A 21163-nucleotide genomic window follows, 5' to 3' on the forward strand; every position below is an offset into this window, starting at 1 on the left:
AAAATGTTCAAATATGTGTGAATTCCTAAGGGATCAAACTGCTGAGGTCATCGGTCCCTAGACTTACTACACACTACTTTAACTTAAACTAACGTATACTGAGAACAACACACACCCATGCCCGAGAGAGGACTCTAATCTCCGGCGGGAGGGGCCGCTTTAAGGACGCTATCGACCGCGACAAGGGTTAGTTTTTCTTCCTTATGCTATAACTTGCGTCGAGTGCTCGTTTTCGCAGTAGCCTTACTCGGAATTGCTTTCTTACGAAGAGGCTTAACATGTTAATTCTTTATTAATAGAAGTCGTTTGAGAAATTTATTTGCCTGTTTAGTTATTATTCTCTATTGATTTACGTACCTTATTAACCGTTCTAGTCCTACCAGTTTCGAGGCGTAAAAAATACAAATAAAAAAAATGTAGATTGCAGCTAAGAATCGAACATAAGTTCCCCGCTTCGTAGTAAAATGCCTTGGTCGCTACAGCATTGGCGCTTTCAATTAGCAGCGCCTACCATACCAGTACATAAGCGGCAGTCGAAAAAGTTTTTCCATCGGTTTCAAGGAAAATATGCGTTTGCGGCCCCCATATATGTTGACGACCAATGTTCGGTTTTCAATAATCTATCGATCTCGTCAATTCCGAGTCGATTGCACATCATGAACTTTAGGGATATCTTTTTCAGAAACGGGGGGGGGGGGGGGGGTTGTCGAGTATCTTACAGTCTTTCGCGTTCGGTCGCGCACAAGCTGCCTGCCAAATATGAGCCGAATGAGTTGGCTGCATCTGAGACAAGAGTATTGTGTGCCCCAGGGATGTGTGACAGGACCGTTGTTATTCTGTGTATATATAAATATTTGGCGAGGACAGGGGGGAGCACCAAACTGCAGTTGTTTGCTGAAGACACTGTAGTTTACGGGAAGTGTTGAAGTTGAGTGACTGTAGGAGGACTTCGACAAAATTTCTAGCTGGTGTAATGAATGACAGCTAGCTGTAACTGTGGAAAAATTTAAGAAAATGCGGATGAGTAGGAAAAACAAACACGTAATGTTCGAGCTGGGGGAGAGCTGTGGATGCAGCTAATTAAAAAGACACGCTGGCCAATAAGATTCAAGGGCGGTTATGTCATGTCAATTTAGCATAGGGCGTCTATTTCATTTTTATTAAAGACGTGGAAATTTTAAAAGTTTTTTTCTAAACTAAGCAAAGTAAGGGGAAAAAGAGACACAAATTGTACCCAAAAATTTTAATGGGTATAGAAGTTTACCTTTGTATCATGCACTCAAATGAACTCAAACGACTTTTGACAATCATTCTGCTGCACTGGCACTACATTTTGTCAAGAAGAGCGTTTTCGTTTAACACTTGCGCGATGTTCCTTCGAGTTGGCGTGATTCACAATATCACACCTTTCCACCATGTCCAATAGCAATGTTTGACTTGCACGATGTGCATTGTACACACTTTATCCACTGCCCGTGATAAAAGTAAACTCACTTATGTATCCCTGTTAAAATTACACTCTCATTTCGACATGATGAAACAGTGAACATGAATCGGTAGTATCAACAGTGCAAAACTTTAACAGTAAATAAACAAAGGTTGAGGAGCAAGTTGCCAAGTGTACAAGTGGCGCTTCATAGCGCAGTAAATTTCAAATCAAACATCCGGTAAGGCCAAATACTTTAGTCAAGAGGAATCACAAAAAAGCAGGACATTTGAGAGTCCCCAGAAAACCTTTCAGGACGGCGTTCAGTAGGCTAACTCGCTTCAAAACCTGCACATAGTAGGAAAATGGACGTAAAATCCTGAAAACCTATCTACTTTTTAGGTTACTTGGGTCGTTTATTAGGAATCTGATGTCGGAATTAGAAAAATTCAAAATGGCGGATCCAATTTGGTGGATCAAAAACTACAAATGAAGCGATATCGAGTAAAACTTCGTGTGTAATTTATTGTGAGATAGCCAGTAACGAATTAGAAATCGAAATAGCCGCATTGAAATGTTTTATTCGCTGTTTTGCATTTTATCAATCGAAATCACAGGCACATTCGTCGCTTGTGTCACTGCGCCGTCGCACTGCCCACTAGCAGATTTTTTGCCTCAGGTGGAATCTATCTTCATCAGTTGTCATTTGCTCTCGAGATAAATGTATGCATGCGAAGATGCCAGAAGCCGATACAATACGACATCTTTTTCTTACGGGAATATTTGTTTGTAAAATCTCCTCGGTAACGCTAGGTATTCTTCTTACGAGCTTCCTGCTCATCTCCAGGTAGCCGACCAATCGACAACGGAGCAGCTTCAATTATGGTATATCCTTGAATCAAAACTATGTGGTCTGATGTCGGCATCGGGCATTATCGCGGAGTAGTCTGAGTGCGGTGAAACTGGCACGCGACTTTCGAGAAATATAAGTTTTTTCGTAGTTCTTGATAGATATGTTTTGGTTCTGGAGTTTTCTGTACCAAATTTGTACAGTTTTGCAGTATTTCGCGAAAACAAATATTGTTCGTGAAAACTTTAATGTTATAAAAAAATTATTTGCCAATGATCACAACTCCGAATAAAAATTGTTCAAATGGCTCTGAGCACTATGGGACTTATCATCGATGGTCATCAGTCCCCTAGAACTTAGAACTACTTAAACCTAACTAACCTAAGGACATCACACAACACCCAGTCATCACGAGGCAGAGAAAATCCCTGACCCCACCGGTAATCGAACCCGGGAACCCGGGCGTGGGAAGCGAGAACGCTACCGCACGACCACGAGCTGGGGACCAACTCCGACTAGCTCCACAAGAATTCTACAGACAACCCTAATGACTTTTTGTATAGATAATAATTTCTCAGATAATTCCAATAATGATAGGCCCATTTTTACCGCTTGGCAGTGCCGCAAGGTACAAAAATAACCGTCCACTAGAAACGTGCAAACATGGGCATTTCAACTCGTTAACTAACATTAAGGTAGTAGGAGAGCGACTTACAAAAGTGAAACCACGCATATGAAATTTTGTAGCCAATAATTTCGGGCAATATCGGTAGCAGTTTAGTTATAAATCGATATACGTTACTACACCTGTTAAAATGACATAAATATATCTTCTGGATATCCTCACAACCAGGCAGAATCGCTGCCATATACAATGACGAAAAAAATGGTAACACCAAGAAGGAGTTGTGCAACATAAACTAAAGTTGGTAGGCGTGTTTATAATCTGAAAGACGATGTCTACTCCAGTTTCACTTCAGTCGTAAAAGAGAAGTGCTAGTAGCGGCACTAAGTGGATGCCGATGAGGTTTGATATAAATTAGCGCTGTAAAACTCGTGAGCGTCAGTTACATTTGAGATTTGACATTGTGAGTTGTTGTTAGTGAAGAATGCCTTTAAGGCGGCAGCCGTGCGGGATTAGCCGAGCGGTCTATGGGCGCTGCAGTCATGGACTGTGCGGCTAGTCCTGGCGGAGGTTCGAGACCTCCCTCGGGTATGGATGTGTGTGTGTGTGTGTGTGTGTGTGTGTGTGTGTGTGTGTGTGTGTTTGTCCTTACAAGGGAACTTCCCCATCGCATCCCCCTCAGATTTAGTCATAAGTTGGCATACTGGATAGGCCTTGAAAATCGGTACACAGATCAATCGAGAAAACAGGAAGAAGTTGCGTGGAACTATGAAGAAAATAAGCAAAATACACAAACTGAGTAGTCCATGTGCAAGATAGGCAACATCAAGTATGTAAGTAGGCTGTTTAGATTTTTATATTGGTAATGCCACGTAGCGCTCTGTATGAAAATCACTGGCTGTGCTGTGTGCAGTCTGTGGCTAGTTTGCATTGTTGTCTGCCATTGTAGTGCTGGGCAGCGGCAGCTGGATGTGAACACAGCGTAGTGTTGCGCAGTTGGAGGTGAGCCGCCAGCAGTGGTGGATGTGGGGAGAGAAATGGCGGAGTTTTGTAATTTGTCATGAACTGCTATATATATTATGACTATTAAGGTAAATACATTGTTTGTTCTCTATTAATATCTTTCATTTGCTAACTATCCCTATCAGTAGTTAGTGCCTTCCATAGTTTGAATCTTTTATTTAGCTGGCAGTAGTGGCGCTCGCTGTATTGCAGTAACGAAGATTTTTGTGAGGTAAGTGATTTGTGAAAGGTATAGGTTAATGTTAGTCAGGGCCATTCTTTTGTAAGGATTTTTGAAAGTCAGATTGCGTTGCGCTAAATAATATTGTGTGTCAGGTTAAGCACAGTCGTGTATAATTTGTTCTAAGGGGACGTTTCATATCCTGGCAGGGCCGCCATATGAAACGTCCCCTTAGAACATTTTATACGCGACTGTGCTTAACCTGACACACAATATTATTTAGCGCAACGCAATCTGACTTTCAAAAATCCCTACAAAAGAATGGCCCTGACTAACATTAACCTATACCTTTCACAAATCACTTACCTCACAAAAATCTTCGTTACTGGAACTACTGCAATACAGCGAGCGCCACTACTGCCAGCTAAATAAAAGATTCAAACTACTGAAGGCACTAACGAATGGGTAAAAAGATTCTTCTACCTTGCCCGATTTAGGTTTTCTTGTGGATGTGATAATCACTCCAAAAAAAAGTGATGAAAACATAACGGACGGACAGATAATAATTGTCTGAAAATAAAAAATTAAACTTTTTACTCGAGGGAAGACTTGAACCAAGTACCTCTCGTTCCGCAGCCACTCACGCTAACCACGGGACCTCGGCGCTCCTTGGCTAACACTGTCCTTGATCTTGCCTATCTTGCGCATGGACTACTCAGTTTGAAATATTTTGCTTATTTTTTTCATAGTTCCACACAACTTCTTCGTGTTTTGTCGATTGATCTGTGTTCCGTTTTTCAAGGCCTCTCCACTGTGCCAACTTATAACTAAATCTGAGGGGGGTGCGATGGGGAGGTTCTCTCGTTAGGATAATTTAGGTTAAGTAGTGTGTAAGCTTAGGGGCTGATGACCTTAGCTGCTAAGTCCCATAAGATTTCACACACACTTTAAGGCGACAAAAACGCCGTGCAACACCTCACCGAGTTTGAACGAGGTCGTGTAATAGGTCTACGAGAAGCTGGATGTTCCTTCTGCTATTCTGCAGAAAGACTTGGCAGGAATGCTTGCTAGCAGCGCTGGTTACGAGAATGTCTTCCGACTGCCACGTAGTCACTTCCGAGAAGGAAGATCGTAGTGTTCGGCGGTATGGCTCTGTCGCATCGTACTTTACCTGCAGCAGCAATCTGAGCACCAGTTGCCAAAACAGTGACGCAACGAACTCTTACAAATCGGCTACTTCAAGGGCAGCTCCGAGCCAGACGCCCTGTAGCGTGACCCCAACCACCGCCATTTGCGTTTTCAGTGGTGTCAAGCGAGAACTCACTGGAACGCTGGGCAAAGGTCTTATGGTTTCCGATGAAAGCTGGTTCTGCCTCAGTGCCAGTGATGGCCGTATGTTGATTAGGAGGCCAGTTGAGGGCTTGCAGCCAACCTATCTGAGTGCTAGACACACTATCTCACCTGGAGTTAGGGTCTGGAGTGCAATTATGGACGACAGCAGGAGCACTCTCGTCGTTATGCCACGCATCACGAATACAACTTTGTATACACATCAGTCCGATGAATCGGCCTGTTGTGCTGCCATTCATGAACAGGATTCCAGGAGTGTTTTCCAACAGGATAACGCTCCTCGCACATACAGCTGTTGTAATCAAATGGTTCAAATGGCTCTGAGTACTGTGGGTCTTAACTTCTGAGGTCGTCAGTCCCCTAGAACTTAGAACTACTTAAACCTAACTAACCTAAGAACATCACACACATCCATCTACATCTACATCTATACTCCGCGAGCCACCTTACGGTGTGTGGCGGAGGGTACTTATTGTACCACTATCTGATCCCCCCTTCCCTGTTCCATTCACGAATTGTGCGTGGGAAGAACGACTGCTTGTAAGTCTCCGTATTTGCTCTAATTTCTCGGATCTTTTCGTTGTGATCATTACGCGAGATCCCGAGGCCCGAGGCAGGATTCAAACCTGCGACCGTAGCGGTCGCGCGGTTCCATACTGTAGTGTTGTAATCCAACATGCTGTGCAGTGTGTCCACATGCTGCCTTGGCCTGCTCGATTACCAGAATTGTCTCCAGTCGGGTACATATGGGACATCATCGGACAACACTTTCAGTGTCATCCACAAACAGCATTGACCGTCCCTTCATTGACCGACCATTTGCAACGGCGTTGAACCCCATCCCACAAACTGACATCCGGCACTCGTACGAAACATTTCATCCACGTTTGCATGCTTACACCTGTTATTAATCTACCAGTATGTCCCATTTGCAATGGCTTATATTGTGCTGGCATTAACCTGTGATATAACAGTATTAATCGCTTAAATATGTTACCTAGACAAATGTATTCCAGAAATTTCAGTACTCCACATTCATTATTTTTTGGTGCTGCGATTTTTTTCCCCGTCAGTGTATTGAACAGGCAACACATACAATATCTGAAAAATGTATCCAATTTACTGTTTACCGTCAACTGTCACGGCACGTATCATATCGATTTGAAACTAGAATGATACCTTAGCTCTGGGCGAGTGTACATCAGTGGGACTTTTTTTTTTTTTGAGTACTGTCCCGATATAAATGGGACGAATAGGCACCATAATTTTAGCGTCATTTGGTTGAGTGTATGTGAGCGTCCCCCCCCCCCCCCCCCCTTCTTTCCAACCAGAGACCGTGAGCGATGGAGACAGATTTCACCCGACGGCGCACAAGCGGGAGACAAAAGTGCCGTGCTGCAAGCGGTGTGTACCGGGCGCCGTCGTCGATAATGCAATGAAAGTTTTACATGCTGGGAATTTTGAAACTTTTTTTTGCGGCGTCGGGTTTGCAGTTGACAGTGAGATCATGAATATGATGAGGAAACAGTTACGAGCAACGCCAAACTGTGTGTTGGCAGCTATGAGCTTACAGGCAAGTAAACCAAGTGTGACGAAATGCAGGGTGATTATGTCGAAAACCACAGAAACAACCATTTTTCTTGCACCTTCGTAAAAAACCATAATATTCCTAATTTTCAATGAATTACCTTCATATTTGTGCGTCACTGCTTAAATAAAGACGTTTCTTTAATAAACTGAGTGGCTGCTGTTACTCTTGTCGTTCTGACTAGTAAAGTTTCACAGAGTTTATGTAGAGTCTATATCTCTTAAACTTTGTCAAAATAACTTAAACAGCAGAATTAAAAAATTAATTTTTAAAAGTACATACTTCGGCAAAGTTGTACATGAGGTGACTACAATATCAAGCGCTGCTTGATATTGACCCCGAAACTTTCAGAAACAGCTTGAGTGGTAAAATTGCTTTTTCAAGTTGAAGTTGTACGTATTAATTTTAGAAAGCTAATTCAATTTATATACTTAAAAAAACTGCTTATTGCATATCACAGGTAAAACTATTAATCAAACTCGTCAGCTTGTGTCGGACGACATTTTATAGCTACAAAACCATGTCTCATATAAGGATCATATTCTGAAGGAAACAAAAATGTGTAAGATACGCAATATAAATTACGAGAAATTTTGTATCTCCAGGACACTTCACTTCACACACACACACACACACACACACACACACACACACAAGCGAACTGGTACCCAATCCTGCCACAAAGACAAAGGTAGGAAGCCAAACGTTTAAAGGATATTGCCTAGTAGCAAGGGCAGGCAGAGCTATTTGTCGTGAAATCTGAAAATTATTTCGCCGCTATTCGTCAAAACTTCCTTGCAACTGAAAATACCAGATGGCTCTGAGCTCTAAGAAACTCAAGTAGCGATGTGTCTTCAGTCCCCGAAGTTTTTTCTTGTGTTACCAGTACACGTGAAAAACTACTAAAGATATGAATACAGAAAGTCTTCGCATATATATAGGCAATGGGTACCTGCGATTAAGTTGTGCCATTAGTGTCTTTGGTGATTATCAGATAAAGTTTTCAACAGTTATGAGTTAGCTCAGATCCTGGGGATTCTCTATGTTCCATTTTGAAATTCTGCTTCTAATCATTCACAACTGATTTCCATAAATATTCGTTTTATAGATTGAAACGCTATTTTCTTGCTACACTCTTTACATAGCTAATTATAAACATTCTCAAGATGTTTTACAAATCAGAGCTGTCACCCAAGTTCAGTACACAAGAAATAAATGGTTCAAATGGCTCTGAGCGCTACGGGACTTAACTTCTGAGGTCATCAGTCCCCTAGAACTTAGAACTACTTAAATCTAACTAACCTAAGGACATCACACACATCCATGCCCGAGGCAGGATTCGAATCTGCGACCGTAGCGGTCGCGCGGTTCCAGACTGTAGCGCTTAGAAACGCTCGGCCACTCCGGCCGGCACACACGAAGTAATTTTTGAATAAATATTCTCAGCAACAAATAATATCGTCTCCTAACTATCTCCGGCTACTTTTCTCCAAACATTGTTTGTTCTTCCATGTGTATAAGGCGTTATATCTCGAGATAACCTACTTCAGTAATTCCACAAACAGTTTGTCAGAGCGAAATCTAAGAATATGCTTTATCTTCCTACATATCGTTCCCGTGGCGACTGTAAAGATGAAGTCTAATAAAGATTGCATGCAGGCGTGTAACAATTTTTTCTTCCCATGCGATATCCTTGAATGTAACTGGAAACGATGTTAATGTATGGAGCGACGAAACTGTTGTTAGCCGGTCACTATACAGAACCGAGTAAAATTTTGATGGAGGCAGGCACGAGAAGAGGTTAATGCCAGAAAGGCGTTACTGGATTCTGCAGCGGGTAGAACGGAAATAAATACGTTATCTCGATCGTACGCCCTGCAAATACGGTGAACATACAAGTGTTGTGGATGAGGAACAACAGTACCTGTGAAAAGCCGCCACATTCTAACATGATGACGCCAGCTACAATCGCGATGTTCCACGTATGAAAGCGGCTCATGTTGCACGTCGTAGGAAACGAGAGATTGAGACGCTTAATCAGGTTACGCACTTACTGGCTGCGTTCAAACACGCCTATGCACGCCGCCGCGGCTGTCACACACACACACACAATCGACTGCACCGACCGCACGAAGGTGGTCGATAGCTATCGACCAATAGGACACCATTCGATTCTAGGCTAACTTCGATTCGCGCGTGTCATATTGTGAACGATTCGATTTAGGAACACCTGTAAATATGTAGTGAATCTGGTAATTTTTTGTTACACAAATTACAAACCCCTAGTCTTTACAAACCAAACAGCATCGCTGATTTTAGCAGACTAACGATTTAGTGCAAAAGACCACAGCTGACGAGTGCTACGTTGGTGTGTAACTTTTGTTTACCGGATTATTCGTCCCAAGATTTTGGGTTTATTGTGTGTGACGATACAGGGGGAAAGTGAAGAACCAAATAACAGGTGCGTCTAAGAATTAACAATTGCATGGCTCGGAATTGGAAAATGAGACGCAATGTATAACATTCGTGTGAAATCCTCTCTCTCTCTCTCTCTCTCTCTCTCTCTCTCTCTCTCACACACACACACACACACACACACACACAAACACAAACACACACACACACACACACACATAGAGTCAGAATCATTCACCAAGCATATTCGATATCAAGTGACTCTTAAAAGTATGACGAAAATTTAATTTGTAACAGCACATATTCACCTAAGAAAAACGTCTGAATCATTGCAAATGGTATGTTTCACATGAAACACACCTGAGCCCCTCTACAGGAGGACCTGTATCTTTATAGGAGTTAAACATTAGTTTCCTCAATTACACAGTTCAGAAGCGAAGAAAAAATATTTTCATATTAAATCCATTCAGTAGTTTGTATTACTCTTGTCAATTTATATCTAGATTTACTGTTAGCAATGTAAGGAAAACATAGATTGCTACTTACTATAAAGATGACATGATAAGTTACAGAGAGGCACAGTTAAAAGACATTTACATGTTAGCTTTTGGCCACAGCCTTTGTCAGAAAGAGAACAAACATTAATTCACACAAGCAACCACGCCTCATGCACACATGACCACCATCTCAGACTGTTAAAACATTCAGTAGAGTAAATGAATCAGTTTGTGTCACCTGCAAGCTATGAAGCATTCTTTCAGGATCAAAAATATTCAAATAATGGAATTTCAGTACACTTGTCACTTAAAAGTAGACAGCTATGCGTTAGATGGAACTGAGGTGCAGCAGTTTACATCCCCAGTAGGGAATCTGTCACACAATGACACTTGGCCCTACAGAACACGTTTGCATGCTGGGAGTGGCGTGTTACACGTGAGCCAGCTGATCCATTAAGCCAAGCAGTGCATCTGTGCTTAAGAGAGAGCAAATATCATGTACATCCATACAAGTTTGTTAAAGAAATTTCTAACAACCTAATTGTGATTAAACTTTGTACAGTCTTTTGTAATGATAATAGTCAATGAAAGTATTGATTTCTGTTTTATATTTAAAATTAATTCTGACAAACGCAAAATCAATTAAAATGCGCAATTTTGGACCTACCATGGTAAGTAACTTTCTGAAAAGTTACTGTGTTTTCTTTAAATGTCGGCAAAGAAATTAACTGAATACTTTAATATGAACTAAACAGCATTTTGGTTAAAGAGATAAATTTTGTGTAATATTTTCAGTTTCAGTTCTTGGATATCATTATCACTGAAATTGTTAATAATGAAGTATAACTGATCATGAGAAGTAGATTATGTAACCTTGATGTGCATCACATATATTGGCAATATAATTATAAAACAGCCCATTTTCTGTACTTTGGTAATGTAATATTTACTTTGGACCATGATATGAGTAAAGAAAAGTTTATCTTTATCTTATTACATTTTGGAAAAGAATAGTTTGGATTATTGTGGAAATTGATTTCTAAACTAGAATTTATTAAAAGAAAGAAATTACCAGGTTGTAAAAGTTGAAATAGAATGCTGATTGGCTACTGCACTATTTTGCCAATTAGAGAAGAGACTTTTCACAGGCTTGGGAACAGGAAGCGCATTTTTATTTCTGAGCTAAGAGGCATTTAAGGTCAGCTCCTGTGTTGGAGCTCTAATCATTTCTGTTAATGATTGTGCAATGGCACAGGTTTTTGTCTGTCCACTGTAATTTCCTCACTTATCTTTATGACTTTCCTTAGTCCCAATGCCTGCATGAAGTGATATATAGTCAACCTAGAAAAGCAGTTTAAAAGACAACCTGCACAATATGTGTCAGAAAGACAAATATGAATAATTTTCAAACAGGTGGCAACATTTGTTCCAGTTTGAAGCAGTTTACAGCTCACTGGTGACAGAATATTCACCAAGTGCTTTTGAATTTAGGCGTTTGCTCACAAGGGCATTTCTCTCAGTTTCAAGCAGGAGCACAGTACAGTTTCAAAGCTCATTTTTAGGTGAGACATCCATCCTTTTTTCAAAGATGCCTTTGTTTCTTTCAATAACAGTTAAGAAATAATTCACTACTGGATGAGATTTAAAAATTGTCTCAGACTGACTAATTATGTGAACTCTTTGGTTAACCCTTTTGCGGGCACATTTTTTGTGTCACCTCAGCAAAGATAATTTTTTCGCTATCCTATTACAATTTTGATCAACTGATTATATTTATTTTTTTATTTTTGTGATTTAGGACCAAGACCTATGGTGGTATATACACCACCATGACACCTTTGTGAGGTATTAAAGCTATGGTGCTAAAGGAATTTTTTGTGAGCTGTTGTGTGTTGCTATTACACTTCAAAAATAATGAACAGTGTATTCTATTTTTAGTTTATGTTTTCTTTTACTTTATTTAAAATATTTGTAGTTTACTGACGATGATGTGAAAACAATTCCTGCAACTTTACCGCGCAATGAAGGTATGAGCTGATACAGGCTACAATAATGTATATTGCAGAAGTGAGCAATGTCCTCAAACAACAGCAGTGATCCCATGACAAACAGAAATTGATTGTTTTAGCAGTTTTCAGACACCACGAGATGTCAGCCTAGACAGAGGTGGTAAGATGTATTCTGAATAGCTTTTGGATACCCCTAATTTGGTGGTAAATATGCTTCTTAAGGATAACAAATGACAGATTAATTTTGTGGTAAGTATACTTCCCAAGCCTCTTTCAGAAACTACTTTGATGGTAACCATACATTCCCAATAACCATTAAAACATTGTTGTTTGATGAGATATATACTTCCCACAGCCCTGAAGACTATATTTCACAACAAACAGAAACTACAGCTGGTGCAGCGGACTGCCACTAGATGTCAGGAGTGTACATAACTAGTAAAACATATTCCCTTAAACACTGTTCAGCAATACATTTAATGGCTAGTATATCCCCCATGGCACATGAACGGGTTAATAACTGAGAATACTCTCCACATAACCACTCGAATTTCGGAATTTTTATGTTGGATTTGTAGTCTTCATATAAATCCCTAGACTAGCTATGGAAATTAAGGCTGATCCAGATACAGCCCTACATTACCTGAACAATGTCTGACACAACTGAGATGGTTAAAGTGTCCCAGAGGTTGCCCACTGATTAGCGTTTCCATATAACAGCCAACCACACCAGCATTAGAATATGTATCTAGAGTCTGAGGGTTTCAATGGGAGAGAAATTTTAATGTGTTGCAGAGTGAGTGGATAATTTTGGCAGCTGATCTATTGTTCAGAGACACACAGATAAATAATTTCATCACTTGTTTAATTTCTACATATTTCACTGCAGTGTATGTTCTTATACATACTGAGCACTTTCAAACCTGTGAGGGCTATTGGAAAAGTAATCTCAATTTAGCTACAAATCAAATATTGGAATAGTTCATGCACATTTGTTAGCAAATCTTAAAACTAAACACTAATATTACTTCTTTGAATAATCACTGCACATAACTGGGATAAGGGGTGTTGTGTAGAGCGGGTGAGGAGAACAAAGAGGAGGTGAGTGAGGGCACAAGAGAATGATGAGTGAGGGGGGTGAAGAGAAAGGAGGGGAGGGTCTATGGAAGGGAGGTGCAGGGACATGCCACCAATGGCCTAAACCAGACTCGTCCAGACCGTGACCCTGGGGCGCTAGCGCCCGCGATCGGCCGAGGCCATCGCCCCAGGCGACTTCGTATGTTGTTGCAGTGGCCGAGCCGTGCCTCTTAGCTGACCATGTGGTCTGGCTGCTGTGTCTCGCCATGCCACTGTATGCATGCTTCGCACAGAAGACAGACCACCGCGTCAACCGTGGTCAAAAACATTGATATGACATGAAGACGTTAGTCAACAGATGTAAGGCTTAAGTGGATCGAGATGAATGGTCGACAGCAACAGACAAAAAGTGGAGGAGCGGAATGTCCGTACTACTTAAACCCGAGCAGGAAAGTAAGTTCTTTTCTACTGCTGTTGGAACTCATGCCAAATGTTTAGTATATCATCAGAACCTCATGCATTCAAAAAAATGACTCAGTTGAATGGCTCTTTAGTACCTGTCGCAAAGATCAGTTCGAAAATTTGTCGCAAGAGGAACACCAGTCAAAGCCTGAAGAACTAAAAGAAAATTGCAAGCAGCACTACAGTGAAGTAAGTGTTTCCTACTGTATGACTCTTTATTATTTATAAATATGGTAAATAAAATATATTTTATAATCTAATATGTCACGTAGTAATGTGCGAGCTATCGAATATCAAATTGTTAGAAACAAGGAACATTTCTTTTCAGTTAATTTTTATATTTGGGTTGCATTAAATCATGTCGCACAGACATAAGAAAAAGTTTCAGGTGCATTACTTTTTTCCACTTTCTGAAAAGCCGTCACAAAAGCTCTCTCAGACAGAAAAGTGTCATTAAGAGTCATTCTTTCTTTTGTGTATTTATGTTTTGATGAATGGGAAGACATATGTTGTAGTTTGATCTATGTTTATAATTAATTAAAACGCAAATATTCCAATAGATAAAAATTTATTTTGCGACCATGTTTCGCTGTCCTTGCTAGCATCTATGACAGTTTTTCAGAGGAGCTGGCGAAAAACGCAGCTACAACTAATCATTTTGTTAGCTTTTCATTTGGGTTTCAATGAATGAAACAATTAATTGTTAAAATTATAGGAGCAGGAAACAGGCCGGCAAAGTTTGCGTGCAAGTTACAAATGCTGACTGAGAATTGTGAAAGCAGGGAAACCTTTTGCGGGTGCGAATCACATCAAAGATTGCCTGGTCGACTCGGCAGTTTGTATTTGTCCTGCAGACGTCACGGAAAAATTTGAAAAACTGTAGCTCGCCGAGTCGACGATATGGCCCCAGATATGGAGCAGCAATTAACGGAGAGAGTGGCAAACTTCATTTCATTTTCTATCCCTCTGGAAGAGTCCGAGGACGTTGCAGACATATTCCAGCTCGTCAAATTCATTCGGGGTGTCAACGACAATCTGCGTGTCACTGAAGAATTTCTCTGCCTTATACGATTAAAAGACACAACCATGGGTTTGGATATTTTTGTAGCCATCGAAACACCTGACCAGTGCAACAATGAATGGAGCCCCTGCGTTACGAGGGATACGCAATGGTTTCCTGGGTTGCGTCAGGTCAAAAACGGCTGAAGTCGACTGTTCCTTATTCACGGAAGTCTATAGTCTGATACACCAGGAGGCACTATGTGCGAAGATTGTCAACATAAAAAATGTTATGAACACAGTTGTTCCAACAGCTAATTATCTTGGCTCGCTTTGACTCACAAATCGGCAATTTGAAGTATTTCTGGCTGATATCGAAGCGGAATACCTGGGCAAGATGGCTGAACAGAGGGAAGGTGCTTCATCGGTTTTTCTCCTTGAGGGATGAAATCAATACCTTTTTGGAGATGATAGGACGTCCAGAAGAATTACTTCGTGCTCCCAAGTGGGTGGCGATTTTGGCATTTTTGAGTGAACTAACTGGTCATTTAAATACTTTGAACATTTCCCTCCAAGGTGAAAATCACTCTCATTAATTTAGTGCAGACGATTCAAGCATTTCAAAAACAACTTATTTTGTGGGACAACAGTTGTGTGAGGAGAACTGTGGACACTTCCCTGCATTAGACAGCGTTAAAGAAGATGCGGATTTCTCAATTTATGTTCATATCATTTGCGAATTACAAGAAAAGTTTGAAAACAGATTTTTGGAGATAAGTGAGCTTCAACCGGCCTTAGACATATTTGTTCGCCCGTTTTCCCTTGGGCAGACAACGTCTCACTAGAGCTGACTGACCTTCAGTGCGATATCCACCTGAAGGATCGCTTTCTTAGGAGTAAAACTTTGGATGATTTTTACAGCTGTTTTCCACGAGAGAAGTATCCTCTTTTGCACCAGCACACTGCCAAAGTTGTCTCAATGTTTGGTTACTAGTATATTTGTGAGCGCTTCTTCTCCATTCGCTACTTAGCGATAAAAATTTGACTAATTCTTTGAGGTTAGCAGTCTCCCGAAATATTGTACCAAACCTAGACAAAATCAATTCCTCGAAACAGAAAAATGTGCAAAATGTTAATGGTCTTCTTTAGCAATGTTGACGGTAACGATTAAAGGTCTTTACAACCTTAATTCTATTTTTTAATAGGTTTTAAAATTTGATGAATTAAAATTATTGCTTACAAAACAGCAAACTAAGGATCCGATGTCTAAACTCTGAAAAGGGATACAAAATGCTGTAGCATGAAGTACAACAAAAGATATTTGCTTGTAACTGCTAATAGGAAGAATGAGACTCTATATCCCTTAGGTAAAATTATTTCTAAAATAGAGTATTTATGACAATAGTTCATTAAAGAAATTCATATATCTTTCAAAAGACGCGTACTGTACATATGACGAGTGTTCATGTACAATACTAATAGAATGAACCTGTGGGTCAGAAAATGACTAAGTTGTTCTTCTATTCTTGTTTTTGATATTATTTTCTAAAGCTTTGCGTAGTAATTCTGCCACACAAACACTAACTGTTACCTAAACAGTAAATGGTTTGCTTGTTTTACTGCTCATCGACCACTTTACAGAGCTGTGCTTCCTCTATTATTTTGTTTACATTTGATCTGACCGCGAGACACTCCAGGGTCGAGCAGTGCTGTGTGGTCTCACTCGCACCACAGCTATCTCTCTCGCTCCTATGCCGTCACTAGCGACATATGGTCGCGGGCGGGTTGCCGAACTACACTGCCTTGCGCCCATGGGACGCAGCGGCGCCCGCCGGGCGCAATTCTTGGATGAGCATGGCCTAAGCCATAGACAGGGAGGGAAAGATGCATTTAGCACATGCCTCCTATTTCCATCATGGATGATTATCTTCACTGTTTGCATTGTTTGAATTTGATCAAAGACTTTCTGGCATTGTATTAACAACACATATCACATATGCCCAGCATTAAGTTGTCACACCACAAGCGTTATACGAAACTGAAACTATAACACAATAAAACTTTTGTTAGCACTTGGGTTTTAGTTAGAAGGAAAGGCACATTGCAACTAGATACAACTTTTACATTTCATATCATCAGCATTGTTCCCAAATATACTTGGTTGCAATGTCTTCACGGAATATTTGTTTGTGCTGTTGCTTAGAGCTAATTTGGAAAGGCAGAGAAATTAAATACTTGAGAATATTTAAAAATAAAGATATGTACTATGCTATTTACAATCAGCATGCAGAAATGCAATTTTGAAACTGAACTCTGGATTGTTTTGTTTCCTCTTAGGATTTCACACTTCATATGCACAAAAATAAATAAAAATAAAAAACACAATAGAGCAAAATTTGCAAAAGTGGTTTACCTACATTCTGACATAAATACCAGATACTGTTGGATAGTTATTAACAATAAATTATTTTCTCCCCATTATTTATGTGGGTACAGTAAATGCAATAAACAGCATCCATGTACCCTAATCCACATATAAGTTTATAATCTTTGAAATACACAACAGGCAAAAGTTCCAGAAAAAAGCACTGTACCTACAATACAACAGCTGGAAAAGACACAGTCTTTTCATTCATCTGTAAACTTTCAAATATAATTTGTTTTCCAAATAAGTGAGTCTCTCATTATACCATTTCCCAATATGTAACGAAACTTGTGGCAAAATACTTCTTGGTACACTGAACGAGTAAATTTCATAGGGTGACCAATGAGCTAGATTTTGTAGCTTTGCTGATACTGTATGCACAATAAGTGAAGCAAAGCACAGGCAACTGCAACCACTTTCTGAACTACTGCCATTTCAGTATACTAATGGATATTCTAGGAAAAAACCAGTATAGGTGCACACCAATCATGCTCTACATTTAAGAACAAGACTGGGAATCCATCTCGATTCTGTGTTGTAATTATAAATTTCTCAATTTTTCTCACAACTTCCACAACTGTACTGGCTACGCATCAACGTGCCAGAGTGAAAAACCACAGGTGTTTTAAGACATTCCCCTACATCTACAAAATAAAAATTCTGTTTCCTATTAACAATTTCTTGGCATTCTCTAAGAAATTTTTTGTGTTTATTATAAAGCACTATTGACCACAGCACAACACATGTACATCTGTTTGTAACAAACTATGATACTTTAATTTTGCTATGATCTCAGATATAACAACAAGATCAACAGATCTACCAATGTCCCATAAAAATCCTATTTTAAGATCCTGATTTATTGTTTCCAGACTTAAGAAAATTTATGTAAAGGATTTCCAAACTAGTTTACCAAAATGTTCTGAAAAAACTTGTTTCTATTGATTAAAGACTTCCATATTTTGCATATGCAGCCCAGTCCAGAGAAAATTTAAGAAATTTCTCACCTGTACAAATAAGCACCACAGTCATTTAAAACAGTATCATTGTCTGCAGATGTCTACAATGCCCATTCACAACAGCTGCATAAATCTGCGAATTGGTTTTGTGATTCACGAACATTGCCACATGAGCCTAAAATTTACCAGAACCATTAACTGTAAACAACTATAAATTTGCCAGGGCAAAAGTAGGGCTACTTCTTAGACTACATTAATTGTACAATCAAATTTGGTAACCTTCCTTTAAACATGCAATATTAGCAACATTTTCTAGAAATATTCTCTTGAAATTCATTTACGTAGCCATAATAAAAACAGCTCTTTGAGTTCTGGCTTCCACTGAAGATTGAGTTTCAATATAAAGAGAAATGAGCAAATGCTCTTCCCGAAGTTGCTTCTGAAATCACAGTTGAGCCTGTTGCTGGGATCTGCAGGCAACTTCTCACCAAGCGTCTGGTTTCATTATTTTTCCAGAACGTTTAGTTTATAGCACTATTTTTATTATGTTATTTTTAGCAAATAAAGCATTTTATGCAGTGTGAAGAAAATGAGATCCAGCGAAACATGGCAATCAACTGTAGTTATGTCGCCCATATATACAGCATTTTACAGTCACATAGCAACTGTGAAATTGTTGCAGTATATTTCCATGAAATCATATCAATATTATCTTTTACTGAAATGTGTACCACAAACTATTACTAGCGAAATTTCTTCCCATTTAAAAGCAAGTTTCTACCTCCTTTGGAACAGGCAACAGACTTTGGTTTCGTGCTTTCGATATGTTAAACATACAAAAAAAATCCCATCTTAACCTGTAGGTGTCCATATAGCTGTTAATACTTTCCACTATAACACTTTGTATACAGAAATTGCATTTCACACACAACTCGAGTCCAGCATGTGTTCAATACCATCCATACACATGTTTTATGCTCCTCCACTCCTACATTGACACTAGACTTGGCCACTGTTTCTATGTTTCGATACAGTGTATCGATACGTGGAACTGTTTCAGTGTTTCGGAACGGCTGTGGTTCACTGTTTCGAAACAGTGGTGTTTCATTCCGCCCCTGTCTCGGATAACCGGACCAGATTCGATCTCGAGCCAGACACAGAACTGTATCGTTGTTTCAAAATAAGGCTGCTTCAGTCCACCTGTGCTTGGATCGGACTAATTGTATCGAAATAGTGATGTTTCATTCCGCTCTGTGTCGGACGAGATTCGGGCTCGGCACAGGTACTGAAACACAACATACCACTTCATGAAACACTTTCAAGAGTGTCAAAAAGATTTCGACAAGCAATAGCATGAAGCTTAAGATATCCGAAAATAAAGCTTCGTTTCTAGCTGACTGTCCTATTCCGAAATGGCGTAACATCTGCTTTATAAACACTAACCAAACAATAAAACAACTCATACTATTCACATTAAAAATAATAAATATGTGACAATTATTCAGTTAAATTACACTTTTTTATAACATACGCTTCTCTGTTCATGTACAGTAATCATATTAAGAAACGTAAGTAGGCCTACAACATTTTGAATAAAAAAAGGCGTAGAGTGACAGTTATTAGACGTATACATAAATTTTATGTAGGTATAATTGCAAACAATCTGTTTGACATATCACTTACAGTGTAAAGGTGAACGGGAAGGGCTGGGAAGCACGGTGAACTTACAGTAACAGTTCGAAACACTTCGAAAGATTAAAAAATTTTCTGTTATATTTTGTTATTTATTCTAATTATTTGGCGTTATTTGTGAGTCTATAGTCACTGTGCCTATTATCCACAATGATTCCCTTTGTGTGCATGGAAATTAGCAGGATGGGTTATATTTCCAGTACTAACGGAATGTGGGAATCCCAGCAGCATATCCGTTGTTTCTGCAGTTTGCTCCCACCTCCAGGTCCGTTCGTGGTGGTTCTTCTGTCTTCAGCTATGGCTGTCCTCAGCCAATTGAAAAGTATGAAAGTCACATGTCACGAAAGCAGCGCATTTGCTGCAGAAAATACGAAACTGTCAAGACGCCTAAGTGACAGTTTCATACTTTCTGCGACATGATTAGCGCCCTCACACCTCATTTGTGTTTATATGGACATACTTTTACAGTAGACATTCAAGATGATAAAATGTGTAGGTTTATTAGATTACAAAACACAAACTGTTTCACTGTGTCGAAACATCATATCGAAACATTACATTGTACTGTTTCATTTGTTTCGAAACAGTTACGTGTTTCAGTTTGCCCATCTCTAATTGATACATCTAACACAACAACAAACATACCAAACACAAATACTGTAAAGATATTACACGGTAAAGCGAGCCATAGATTCGCCGGTAGTGGGTAACAGTCTTTTTGACACTGAGGTGGGAAATAAGTTTGTCATGTTTCCAGCTATTTATTTATTTAGCCATCTGTGGACATTTTAAAATGTATAGATGTTGTCAGCTTGTGTACATTCATATATTTATACAGTTTGTTGTTACATGTAGTTAAACATTGTGACATATGTTATTTACAATCATTTTTGCTCCTTATCAAAATGTTACATATAGTTAAATATTGTGAAACAAAAGTTATTCACAATCATTTTGTACTAAGGAATTCACTTTTAGTGTAAAAGCAGTGTTCTTGCAAAAACAATTTAAGATTTTTACTAAAGCGGTACATGTTATTTGTTTCTTTTATGTTCAGTGGCAGTTTATTATACAGTTTTACACCTTCCTACAAGAAGCTATTTTGAGTCTTATGTTTATTCTTCCTGCCTAGGTGAAGACTGACTTGTTCTTGTATTATAGTAATGGAAACTGCTATTTGTGCTCTAATTTTCTATATTTTTCTTGATGTACACTTTGGTTTGGAATATAAATTCACAAGGAACAGTTAGAATTTCTAACATTTTGAAAAGTCCTCTGCAGTGGGACCGCTTACTGCTTTTCATTATTATTCTTACTGCTCTCTTTTGCATTTTAAATACTGCTCGTAAATTTTGAGCACTGTTTCGCCAGAAAATAGTACCATACCAGATTACTGAATGAACGTAACTAAAGTATACAGTTCTCAAACATACATTACTGCATACGTATACAAGGACTCTAAGTGCATAACATGTTGTGGATATCTTTTTCGAGAGTTGCATAGCATGTTCATTCCACTTCGTTTGGCTGTCAGTGTGCAACCCTAAGAATTTTGTTGGAGGTACATTATCTATGGAGATGTTATCTAGTTTTAAATTTAAAGAAC

General features: G+C 39.4%; 1 protein-coding gene across 1 annotated transcript in view; it reads right to left on the reverse strand.

Moving 5' to 3' along the window:
- Positions 1-9060, reverse strand: part of LOC126091960 (uncharacterized) — a 387115-nt gene extending 378055 nt beyond the window's left edge. Inside the window, exon 1 of the mRNA XM_049907303.1 lies at positions 8947-9060. Within this exon, the coding sequence (XP_049763260.1) occupies positions 8947-9021 (75 nt within the window). The 5' untranslated portion in view covers positions 9022-9060. The remainder of the gene's footprint in view (positions 1-8946) is intronic.
- Positions 9061-21163: the final 12103 nt, after the last annotated feature.

The sequence above is a fragment of the Schistocerca cancellata genome, chromosome 7 (assembly GCF_023864275.1).
Source record: "Schistocerca cancellata isolate TAMUIC-IGC-003103 chromosome 7, iqSchCanc2.1, whole genome shotgun sequence".
In the NCBI taxonomy this organism is placed as follows: Eukaryota; Metazoa; Arthropoda; class Insecta; order Orthoptera; family Acrididae; genus Schistocerca; species Schistocerca cancellata.